The sequence below is a fragment of the Camelina sativa genome, chromosome 6 (assembly GCF_000633955.1).
Source record: "Camelina sativa cultivar DH55 chromosome 6, Cs, whole genome shotgun sequence".
Lineage (NCBI taxonomy): Eukaryota > Viridiplantae > Streptophyta > Magnoliopsida > Brassicales > Brassicaceae > Camelina > Camelina sativa.
Genome location: NC_025690.1, coordinates 25,440,954 through 25,452,484, shown reverse-complemented (window position 1 = coordinate 25,452,484; position 11,531 = coordinate 25,440,954). Strand labels below are relative to the sequence as shown.

At 37.1% G+C, this 11,531-nt stretch overlaps 2 protein-coding genes and 1 long non-coding RNA gene across 9 annotated transcripts in view; 1 reads left to right on the top strand and 2 right to left on the bottom strand.

Moving 5' to 3' along the window:
* The window catches only part of LOC104793590 (delta(8)-fatty-acid desaturase 2-like), a 2,396-nt gene extending 1,502 nt beyond the window's left edge, over positions 1-894 (bottom strand). The window contains exon 1 of one of the 2 annotated variants that reach the window (XM_010519984.2): positions 152-894. In XM_010519984.2, the coding sequence (XP_010518286.1) occupies positions 152-638 (487 nt within the window). In that variant the 5' untranslated portion in view covers positions 639-894. Of the gene's footprint in view, positions 1-14 lie in introns of both variants that reach the window. The other variant, XM_019226878.1, reaches the window with a different exon arrangement.
* LOC104793589 (U11/U12 small nuclear ribonucleoprotein 59 kDa protein-like) lies at positions 1,772-4,034 on the top strand. Its single transcript, XM_010519983.2, has 9 exons — positions 1,772-1,844; positions 1,943-2,133; positions 2,281-2,611; positions 2,688-2,771; positions 2,859-2,924; positions 3,063-3,135; positions 3,221-3,537; positions 3,616-3,656; positions 3,745-4,034. The coding sequence occupies exons 2-9, from the start codon at positions 1,979-1,981 to the stop codon at positions 3,893-3,895; spliced, it is 1,218 nt and encodes a 405-aa protein (XP_010518285.1). The 5' UTR covers positions 1,772-1,844; positions 1,943-1,978; the 3' UTR covers positions 3,896-4,034.
* Positions 6,291-10,416, bottom strand: LOC104793588. 6 transcript variants are annotated; one of them, XR_002032529.1, is made up of 17 exons: positions 10,307-10,416; positions 10,150-10,194; positions 9,971-10,061; positions 9,768-9,877; positions 9,574-9,609; positions 9,231-9,454; positions 9,079-9,151; positions 8,855-8,923; positions 8,662-8,784; positions 8,492-8,516; positions 8,195-8,384; positions 8,014-8,094; positions 7,822-7,917; positions 7,494-7,631; positions 7,225-7,289; positions 6,950-7,020; positions 6,291-6,791 (listed from the first exon to the last, which is right to left on the bottom strand). It is a non-coding gene; the product is annotated as an uncharacterized LOC104793588 (long non-coding RNA). The 6 variants fall into 6 exon arrangements; XR_002032526.1 differs by having other exon boundaries at positions 7,225-7,631; XR_002032531.1 differs by having other exon boundaries at positions 7,225-7,510.

Below are 11,531 nucleotides of genomic sequence, written 5' to 3'. Positions count from 1 at the left end.
AGATCCGGATCGTGGTCAAGGCTGTTACAAGCCATGTGGTGAGCGTTGTGCGTCCATTTCCACCACGCGATTGAGATCCCGGTGAGGCAGTTTCCGGAGAGGAGCTGGATCAGTTTGTTGCACGGTTTGGTTGACGTCACGTTGTAGTGACCTGAATCGTGGCCGACGTAAGCGCTCTGGATCCAGAGGAGACCGAGCAAGACGGCGGAGACGAGGTGAGCCCAGACGCTGGTACACACCACAACGCCGTAGAGAACCGCCGCGAGCATGACGCCGACGCACGTGAGGGTGTAGAGAGTCACGTGTCCTTTTTTGTCGAAGAGGCCGCGTTTGGAGAAATCTGCGGCTAAACGGCGGTAGTCACGTGAGACGTCGGACACGTGGAAGTCTTTCACGTGGTAACCGTTGTGGAGCTTTTCGAGGTGGTGCCATGCGGTTCCGGGATGGTAAGCGATGAAGGCGTCGGTTACGTCTTGGCCGGCGAGATTGAGGATCGCTGCTTCGCCACCGGGATGAGTTTTGACCCAATTGGAAACGTCGTAGACTTTGCCTTGAATCGAAATCCACAAATCTCCAGGTTGGTTGTGTTTCTTCAGATCCTCGGTTGTAACGTATCTCTTCTTCGTTTGATCCGCCATTGTGTAAAATCCTCCAAAATCCAGAAAGATAAAAACAGAACCCAATTAGAGAAAGGTTGCAAATGCAAAACCTTTCTCTATCTATCTGGATTCGTTATTTCACAGATTTTGAATCGATTCGATCTCTTCTTCTTTTTTTTGTTTCTTCCTTATATTCTGATTTTTTTTGGTTTGTTTACTGTTTTGGGAATCGGTGTTAAGAGTCTTGGACACATGTTTTCTTGTGTTTTTATTTTTAGAACTGATTTTAAATCCACTGGTTTTAATTGCATTTTTAACCCGTTACGTTAAACTCTATTAATGGAATTGTTTTATTGCAGAAAAACTCTGTTGACAGAGATGCAATAAAGTTGTCATACATGTGTTTTTGTAGTCTGTTCTGTTCTGTTCATTAGTTGGTGTCTGAACCAAATTTCTTATTTTGGTTGACTCAAAAGAAACTTTTAAGTATCCACCGGCAAAAAAAAAGAAAAAGAAACTTAAGTATCCTCAAAACTGAAAATCAAAGTCAAGTCGTTGTCAACGACAGAGAATCAAATCCCAAAATCAAAAAAATGGTAACATAATTTTTTTTATCTATTCTATATTAGTATTACTAGAAGAAAGCTAAACAACTTTAGTTTTGTCTGGTACTCACTAGTCCTCGGGCGTTCGGATATTCGGTTCGGTTTCGGATATATCTATTCGGTTCCGGTTAGTTTGGATATAGAGGTTTAGTATCCATTCGGTTAATTTACTATTTCGGTGCGGGTTCGGTTCGGTTCCGGATATCCGAAATAGTGTAATATAAATTTTTAAAATATTATTTAAATAAAATTTGATTATATTTTAACAAATATATCTAAAAACTTCCTGATTTTTTATTTATTTCAAATATTTTGGTATTTTTGTCTAAATATATATGGTTTTTTAATTTACTTTTTATTATCTTATATATATTAACACGTAATACAAAGTTAAAACTTCAACGTAGCGCCATGGATATGTTACTCACTTCTCAACTGTAACAAGTAATAACAACAACAGATGTTTGTGATTCGACGAACTTTTGGCGGATTCGAAACCTTTTGTATGGGCTTATATTTTTCAAAATGGGCCTTACTGTATCAATTGCTAGGACCAAATATATCAACCTCGCTTGCTCAGCTTTTGCTTTTGCCGGCGTCGGATCTCGCCGAACGAAGTCTCCTCCTCCGTATTTTATCTGTAAGTCTCTCACGATAATTAATTTACATGTTCATAAAGATTTGTTATAATTTTTTAAGCAAACTTACAGTGATTCATTGTTTTCGTTGCTCTCACAGCTGAATTTTGGGGGTTTCTGGTAGAGAGCCTCCGAGATGAATCCGGCGAATTTCCAGCCTCCACATCCTCCGTTCCAATGGGCTCCGATGTTACCTCCGGACCCGCCTCGTTGTGGTGTTTTTTGGAATACAAAGAACATAACCGATCAGCTTAAACAACTCCAAGATACGCTTAACCTGGCTAAATCAATGTAAGTAACAATGGTCACTCAAAATTGTATTATTCTGTGATAGTGAATCGATTTGAGTGTTGGAGTTTTCATCTTAGGGTGTATAGTAGTTACACATATAGGAGTTTTGGAAGTTTCATCTACTTCACTGTTGGTGTTTATATGTAGGGAGAAGGAACTAGAAGCGTTGAGGATGATCAAAGATGCCAAAGGTTCAACGGAAGTTGTAGGACAAGGTTCAGGAGTAGAGTGTTTAAGATATCTAGAAGGTATGAAGATGGATTTGGGACAGCAAGAGATACTTTCAGTGGAAGCTGCTAACTCCTTGATGTCTACCTTAAGAGCACAGCTTGAGCCTTTTAGATTTGTTGTTGATGAGAATACTCCATGGGAAGAGAAATCTGCAGCAGTTAGATTGACTTGCAAATTGAAGAAATCGAAAAGGAACAAACTGTGGAAGAAACGAAAGAGGCGGTGTGTTGCAGAAATGCGTGCTAAGGTATGCTCTCTATTTAGCCAGTGTTGCAGTATTTGAGATATTATCTTCATCATCTTAATTATACTGTTTGTTTCAGGAGCCTGAAAGATTTGAACAAGCTGATCGAGAGGCGGATGAATGGAGAGAAAAGGAAATGGCCAAGGACATGGCAAACAGAAAGGTAATATCACTGTCTTGAATTATAAATGGGATAGCAATAATAAATGTTTCTCATTTGGTATCTCTGACAAGGTCTATCTGTTTTCAGGTCGACGAGATGAAGGCAATTGAGAAGGTTAAGGCAAGACGAGAGCGAAGGAGACTAGAACCCGAGGTGAGACTTCTTAAAGCCATTTCAGATAACATTATATGGGAACTGGATATAGGTTTTCATATAAACTCTTGTTCATCTTTGAGTGTTTCTTTCCAGTGATTTTATATATTAAACAAACTCATGGTTATGATGTTTCAGCTTGAACTGGCTCTAATTGTTGAGGAAATGCAAGAGTTACGTTCCCTAAGAATTGAAAAACTAAAGAAGCAAGGTATGTCAATAATCTGAAGTAGTACAATGTGTGTTCTGAGACCAGCGTCTGACTAAAGTAATTGGGTTATATGAACACTATGCAGGGCATTTCCTTCCCGAAGAAGATGACAAGTTTTTCGAGAGTGTTCGTGCTGCGGTGGAGCAAGAGGAAAACCAAGTTCAGTCTCTAACCAATGCAGAGACCGAAGAGAATGTCATTGCCTCTGAGGAGGACACTACTCTCACTACCAGTAACAAAATCAGCAAAGACACAACAGATAAAGAAAGCAATACAGTGGCAGCTACTTGTGAAAAGACAATTGAAGCTCTTGGAAATGGTTGCGACAATATTTCGAATTTACCAGTCGAGTTCTATCACTACTACTACGGAAGCAATTTTGACATGGGTAGACTTATTGAGGTGGGTTTTATTTGAATTCCCCATCTCTTTTATTTCTACACTAAAAGAAGTTATTGAGCTGATGGTTTAAAAATACAGATCAGAAGAGAATGGGACTCATACCTGAGTCACGGAGGAAGGTAAGTTACCAAAACAATACTATATCATTATTTACCCAAGATTTTGATGTTTGGCTCTTAAGAAAAGGTTTTGATTTTCTTTATACAGCCGGATTCCTGGACACTGGGTTCAGCCGTCGCCACCAGCTAATGAAATTTGGGCTTCATGTCTTGTTAATAGTCCCAAAAGAGATCTTTTAGTTAGTCGCTGTTCGGATAATTCGGATTCTAAGATGTCTCGACCAACATCACTAAGATGATCATGTGATTTGGTTATTTTCTCTGATTTTAAAGACAAACAGATCACAAAGTAAATTACTTGAGCAAATCGCTTAGTCCTCAGTTCCATTCATTGTATTGACTATTGCTGATGAGATAATGTCGTGTTTCTGTTCATAATTATTATTCAGGTTCAATTCTTATCTTGGGTTGATTTCACATTATTATTATTCAGGGTCAATTCTTATTATTTAGGTTAGCTTACTCTTGATTCTCATAATTTCATAACGTGTTTTTCAAATTTTTTAAGATGACCGGAGAAAACCGGGTTGGTTGTCAAATTAAGAAGAGAGAGACACGTACCGGTTATTGGAAGTTAAAGAGAGAGAGGGTACCTTGGTGGGTCTCTAGGTTGTTCTTCTGCTGATGGACTGTTGTTATTTGGTATATATATAAAAAGCCCATTCGTTGTTGTCCGAAGCCCATATGTCTTCTTAATCTGTTGACACGAAAAACAAAATAAAATCTTTTTGGTTATCGAACTAAACAGTTTATATATATGTCTTTTTGGCTTTTTGCTCTATGTCTTGGCTTTGTATATGATTAGAACTGTCAATTGGGCTCTCGGCCCATGATCAAGACCAGTCCAAACTATTACGGGCGGGCTATGGACATGCCCAATAATTAAATGGTTCCATTGGTCCAAAGACCAAATTTGATCCATGACCAAATGGACAAAACCATGTGGACATTGGGCATGCCCAATTCTCTAAAAATCTAGGGTTATGTAATTTGGGGGAAAATTAGATTTTATCGATCAAACCTTCTTCTTCTACAATCGTATTTACAGATACGAAAGTTCAAACCTTCTTCTTCTACAATCGAATTTACTGCATTTCATGAAGGGTTTTGGCTGCTGTTTTCTTCTAAAGCCGCTGCGAAGGAGATAAACTCGTTGATTTTTTTCGCAAACCGGAGCTCAGAGACTGATCTCGGAGTTAAAATCGCAGCAGCTATGGCGGAGAAAGCTGTCACTATCAGAACCAGAAACTTCATGACCAACAGGCTTCTCGCCAGGAAGCAATTCGTGAGTTCCTTTTCCAATCTCTCTGTTCTCTATGTTTCATTTCATGCTCACAGTGTTGTAGCCTCTTCGCCGTTATAATTAAGATAGAGATGCTCGTAGATTGGTACAGATTCATAGGATTCATTTCTATTGTATGATCCATTTCGATGTTACATTTGTTAAAACAGACCAGTTCCCGTTCCCGTTCACACACCAGACCAGTTCCCGTTCTTAAGTTTAATATGTTTAGCTTTCAATGGGTTTTTCTTACCGATAGCCTTTGTATCATGATGAGCCATACGCTTTTCCGTTTATAAGCTTACTATGATTTGCTTACATTGGGGTTGTAACCGAGGCATTTGTATGGACAATCCGGAACCATGTATTGTAGTATCATGCACCACACTCTTTCCCATTCCCAAGCTTATTAAGATTAGCTTCCAACGGGGTTGTACTTTTTTAACCAAGGCATTCTAATAGAGAATCTAGGATCAAGGTATATCATGCACCACACTCTTTCACATCCCCAAGCTTATAAAGATTAGCTTCCAATGGGGTTTAACTTTTGAACCAAGGCATTTAACCGAGGCACTTTGAATAGACAATCCAGAAGCAGGTTTCACACACCAGACCAGTTCCCGTTCATAAGTTTAATATGTTTCGCTTTCAATGGGTTTTTCTAACCGAGAACATTTGTATCATGAACCAGACGCTTTCCCATTTATAAGCGTATGAGAAAAGAAGAATAATGTTATCTTTTAAAAACAGCGAAGTTTTTTTTTTTTTTTTCCCTTGGTTTTGTTTATGTTTCTTACCGTTTATGTATAACAGGAGAAATTAAGATCTGATTTAATTCTTCTCTTCCCAATTTTTGACCAAAACTCTGATTTGTTTTCATACTTTGCATTTCTTGTGTTATTGTCAGATTTTATAAGAGAAAACAATCAAATAAAATTCAGATTTTATAAAAGAAAATAATCAAATAAAATTCAGATTTTATAAGAGAAAACAACCAAATAAAATTCAGATTTTATAAAATAAAACAACCAAATAAAATCCAGATTTTATAAGATAAAACAACCAAATAAAATCCAGATTTTATAAAAAAAAACAACAAAAATAAAGCTTNTAATTAAGATAGAGATGCTCGTAGATTGGTACAGATTCATAGGATTCATTTCTATTGTATGATCCATTTCGATGTTACATTTGTTAAAACAGACCAGTTCCCGTTCCCGTTCACACACCAGACCAGTTCCCGTTCTTAAGTTTAATATGTTTAGCTTTCAATGGGTTTTTCTTACCGATAGCCTTTGTATCATGATGAGCCATACGCTTTTCCGTTTATAAGCTTACTATGATTTGCTNATATATAGAAACGCCCATATGAACACACCCATTGGACAGTGGACAGCCCAATTGACACTTATATATATGATGATGAATCTTGTTGTTTTCTTCTTTTAATTGTTTCCGTTGTGGTTTAGCAACGCGGCGGCGGCGGAAGAGACCAACCCAAAGCCCCGGTTTGGTAATTATATCCCAACCACCGGTACGTGTCTCTCTCGTTTAGTTCGATAACCAACAACCCGGTTTTATCCGGTTCTCTCTAATCCGTAGAGAGAGAGATATTTTATGGTTTTGAAAAACAGTAACTGTTGTCACACACGAAACGAGATGCTTCCCTCCTCCGATCAAATCTTATAATCTTGCTGCGGATTAGGGTTTCACCACCAAGGTTTGTTTGACCCACACGAAACGAAATGCTACCTGTAGGCTGTACACGGAACACATTGCACTATCTTGCAACTGAACATAGATCACACCATCAGAAAAACGTTTAGTCTTGAAGCTCCAGACCCAAATAGCACCTGAATCCAATGGAACAAAAGACAATATCACAAATCACAAACGAATCATTCAAACAGACAGTGTAATAATACTACTATGCATACACCAAACTCAAATATCAACTGAAGTAAGCATTTGGATCTAGCTTGCATAGATAAAATACAGAGTTAGAACTCACCTGCTAAGTCAATCATGTCGTGTACCATTTAGTTATAGCCTTTAACATCCCCAATCAATCAAGTTCATCACCTACAGAGACAATGCAAAAAACAAGGACAAAATCATCAGGAGGTCATTTTTTTTTTTTCCTTCCAATGACTTTATTAAGGACCGAAATTAAGGTCTGAGTTTACAGCAGAATACAAAAACATTGGACATACATTATACATTATAATCATCAGCAGGTCATATCAATAGTTTTTGGCATAATAATAATTGAAATAGAGGTCTGACCTGAGAACAAACCCTGCAGCGGGGAGTAATTTAATTTGGCATCATAGCATCATAGCATCTGCAGACTGCATCAAACAATAAGAGTTAATTATAAAAATTTCTCATATATGTTAAGTGAAACAAGTTCAAATTACCTGTGACAAGAACCACAAAAAAATAATCAAACTTGCATATGAAGAAGGTTAGTTGAAATGAGCTTGAGACGCAAATTAAAACTAGATGATCACACAGGAAATATACAACAAAACTTGCATCTGAAGCCATCTAACCGGATGGATTGTTCCCCCTGGTTAACACATAGATCAGATCACCCAAATGGATTAGCATCAGACACGAGACAAGCCCAATGACAATCACCAGAGAAACTAGCTATTCACCAGAGAAACTAGCTATTCACCCTCACCTACCTGAATCAGTACAGCAAAATCACTTAGTCTGTTTGAATAGTATAAATAATTTCAAGAAGCCATAAAGCATAGCGACAGAAAAAGCATACACCCATTTTGAAGTCAAAGAGAAGCATATTTGAAATGATTTTTTTTTTACCAAGGATGGCACTGCATAAGATCAAGAAGAAACCAAACTTGCAAATTTTACCTCTCTCTGGTCTCCGGATACCAGTGAACAAATCTCTTCGTTTTGCCGGTAATATAACCATCTCCAACAAAGCTTGTTTAGCTCCATCAAGTACAGCTGCAATAATTAAGCATAAGTCATTAGGAGAAGAAAACCTGATAACATCTCCATGAAATACAGAGGTAACCATAACAGAGATAAGGAGAAGGAAACCTGATCACATCTCCATCAAGTCCAGCTACAATAATCCAGCATAAGTGTTTTTCCATATACTGCAACAACAAAAAAAAGAATCTGGAAAACAAAATAAGAACACACATGAGAACAAATCATCACCAACAATAGCAAATCTCTGAAAGTCACTCGGGGAGAAAAGAAGAAGATGTAACCTTACCTTTAAACAGATGATAGACGAGAGAAGATATCCACGAACTGCATCCAAGAGGGAGATACAAATTTCAGTTTTAAGCGTACCAACAAAATTAAACAAGTTAAAAAGGACAAATTTTAAGAACAATTACTTATCTAGGAAAGAATTTGTGGAGCATAGCTCATCTGAATGTGTGTGTACACATCAAGAACATCTGGGAAACACAAGAAGTAGAGGATCAACAATAGCCAATATTAAGGTAACCTAAAAGTTAAACACAACAGAGAGCATAATGTTAAACTGAAAAAGTTAAACTCCCACAGAGTAATCCAGGTGCCTCGAGGATCTGCATCAAAAGAGATACTGACATGTAAATTACACAATGTGTTTTCTCTTTGAAACTCCCAATTCATGTTTGAAAAGTCCCTGATGTGGCACAATCCAAAACTTAAAATAGCAGACATATACAAAAGGGAAAGAGGAGGAAGTACCTGAAATAAACCACATGACCAGTCTTGTGCATCAGAGGAGCCCATACTTAGTAGCAGAGACCCTAATAAGCCAAAGAAGCAAATCAGCGATATCGACCATAGCATCATCCATCATCATAGAATCTACAACAACACAAGGACAAGTTATTATAAATCATATCGTAGAAGAATGTCACACACCACCGCACCTTACCTGATTCTAGACGAGAAGATAAATTTCAATTCAATAAAGCAATCCTAGTGCCTGGACTGTGACGACGATCTGCATCAAAACAACAAAGCAATACAAAAACAAAGAAAAGTAAAAAACCAAAGTAAAAAATCAGGAGGGAGAACAAATCAGTGAGAGCGATCATAATAGCATCAGCAACAAGAATCTACAAACAACAACACAAGGACAAGTAAGTAAAATCAAACCGTAGGAAGAGCCGAGGAGGTGTGACAGTTCAGAAACGGGTGGAGCCTCCATGATTCACTTCCAACACACCACCTGCAAGACAGAACAATAAACTTAATTACTTAGTGGGAACCAAAACCAAAATATATAATTAGGGATTATAAACTCAAACCTCCTGTACAGTAATACCATTGCCTCGAGGAAAGAATTTGTGGAGCATCTCTCATCTGAATGTGTGTGTACACGGCAAGAACATCTGGGAGCACACAAGAAACAGAGTATCAAAAATAGCCAATATTACGGTATTAAACTCAGCAGAGATCATAATGTTAAACTTGAAAGTTAAACGCCCAAGTGCTCAGCTACAATAATTCAGCACAAGTGTTTTTCCATATACTGCAACAAAAACAAAAACAAAATAAGACACATGCATGAGAACAAATCATATATACATCACCACAATAGCAAATCTCTTAAAGTCATTATGGGGAAATAAGAAGAAGATGTAACCTTACCTCTAAACAGATGATAGACGAGAAGATATCCACGATCTGCATCCAAGAGAGAGATATATTGTCAGTTTTAAGCGTACCAACAAAAAACAAGTTACAAAGGACAAATCTTAAAAACAAACTCTCGTCTAGGAAAGAATATGTGGAGCATCTATCACAAGAAACAGAGTATCAATAATAGCCAATATTAAGGTAACCTGAAAGTTAAACTGAGCAGAAATCAGAATGTTAAACCTCAAAGTTAAACTCCCACAATGTTTTCTATTTGAACCTCCCACACAGTCAGTAATCCAAGTGCCTCCTCGATCTGCATCAAAAGAGAGACTGAGATGTTAAAATTCACTTATAAATAGAAAAAAAATGTAAAAGATGTATTAAGACTTAAGAGGAAGAACAAAACCCATTAAGACGTAGCACACAGAAGAAGCGTGTCCATCAAAGCCATCACTGATCGATCAAAGCATCATCCAATACCTGAAATAATCCAAAACCTGAAAATAAAAACAGAACAACAAGTTATAAACCAAACCCTAGAAAAAAAAAAAAAAAAAGCAACTGTATCGATTCAAAGAAAGACACCAGAGACTAGTTCGTGTCCATCAAAGCCATCATCATCATCAAAACCTGAAAAGAGAAAAAAGAATACAGAACATCAAGTTAGAAACCAAACCCTAGAAAACCCAATGATCGATTCAAAGAAAAACATGAGAGACTAGTTTAGAAGAACGAAACGAACGAGTGAAGATGCTGTACTATAGAGTCAGAGGAATAAAACCCCTGAAGGCGTAACACATATAAGAAGCGTTTCCATCAGAGCCTTCATGATCGATTGATAAAAGCATCATCCAAAACCTGAAAAAGAACAGAACAACAAATTAGAAACCAAACCCTAGAAAGAAAAAAATAAGCAAGTGAAAATCAAATTAGATAGATTCAAATAAAAACATCAGAAACTAGGAAACTAGAAGAAACGAGAGAGCTTGCAGAGAGACTTACACTACAGAGAGGAACGAAGAAGAAGAAAAAAAATAGTGAGGAAGATGTGATTGAGAGAGAGCGTTATTATATTTATAGACGGTCGAGATCTAATTCTATTCATGTTTTAACGACTAAGATTAAGTCGGTAGTCAAACCAAGTTTGACTATTTTGTCCAGCTGGCAATATTTCCTTTTCTTAGTTTTTTTTGTCATCACTTTTTTTTTCTTTTACACGGTTGAGATCTAAAGCATTCATGTTTTAACGGTCATCAGCATTTAAACCTACCAAGTCCAGCTCGCAATTTCCTTTTCTTTTTTCCGCAAAATCTCTTTTTTCTTTTGTTTGTTAGATTTTTTTTACAAACTTTCCTTTTGATAAATTTTCTATTTTCCAATTTATTTCTTTATTTTTTTCGACAATTTTTTTTCTTTTTATACAACGTTTATGTGTGTTTTTTTAGCCAGTTTTTAAACCTAAAATAAAAATAAAAGACTAATAGGAGAAGGAAAAAAGGAAAATTTTAAAAAGAAAAGGAAACCCCTAGATTAATGAATCTAACGGTTAAATCATGACCGACATTTACATACTCTATAAATATGATCCGCTCCACTACTTCTAATCACATCTCACATCTCTCATCTTCCATCTTTTTTTTTTGTTTTTTCGTTTTTAATTGGTTCTCCTTCGTTACTTGAAAAGGAAGATGGTGTGGTATTCTTCTAATCCCGACGGGTCCATAACTCTATGAGTTTCAACTCGATCATTCATCGCTTGTTCCTACTTGTCAAATTTTCTAGGGTTTGGTCGTCTCTCTTAATTGCATCTGTAGCTTTTTAATTATTATGTTCAGGTGTCGCTCTGTTATTATCATTCGTCTTCACGAGTCTCAAACTTATTTTTGTTTTGTTCTTCTTGCAGGCCTTTTGGAAGCGAATCTATGATGATCCGCTCCCTTGGCTTCTGAATTCTCACTCCTCCTACG

Excerpts from the sequence above, each read along its gene's own strand:
- LOC104793589 (XM_010519983.2), top strand. The coding sequence starts at position 1,979 with ATGAATCCGGCGAATTTCCAGCCTCCACATCCTCCGTTCCAATGGGCT. Across the intron at positions 2,772-2,858 it reads AGGACATGGCAAACAGAAAG|GTCGACGAGATGAAGGCAAT; the intron begins GTAATATCACTG and ends ATCTGTTTTCAG. Across the intron at positions 3,657-3,744 it reads TACCTGAGTCACGGAGGAAG|CCGGATTCCTGGACACTGGG; the intron begins GTAAGTTACCAA and ends TTCTTTATACAG.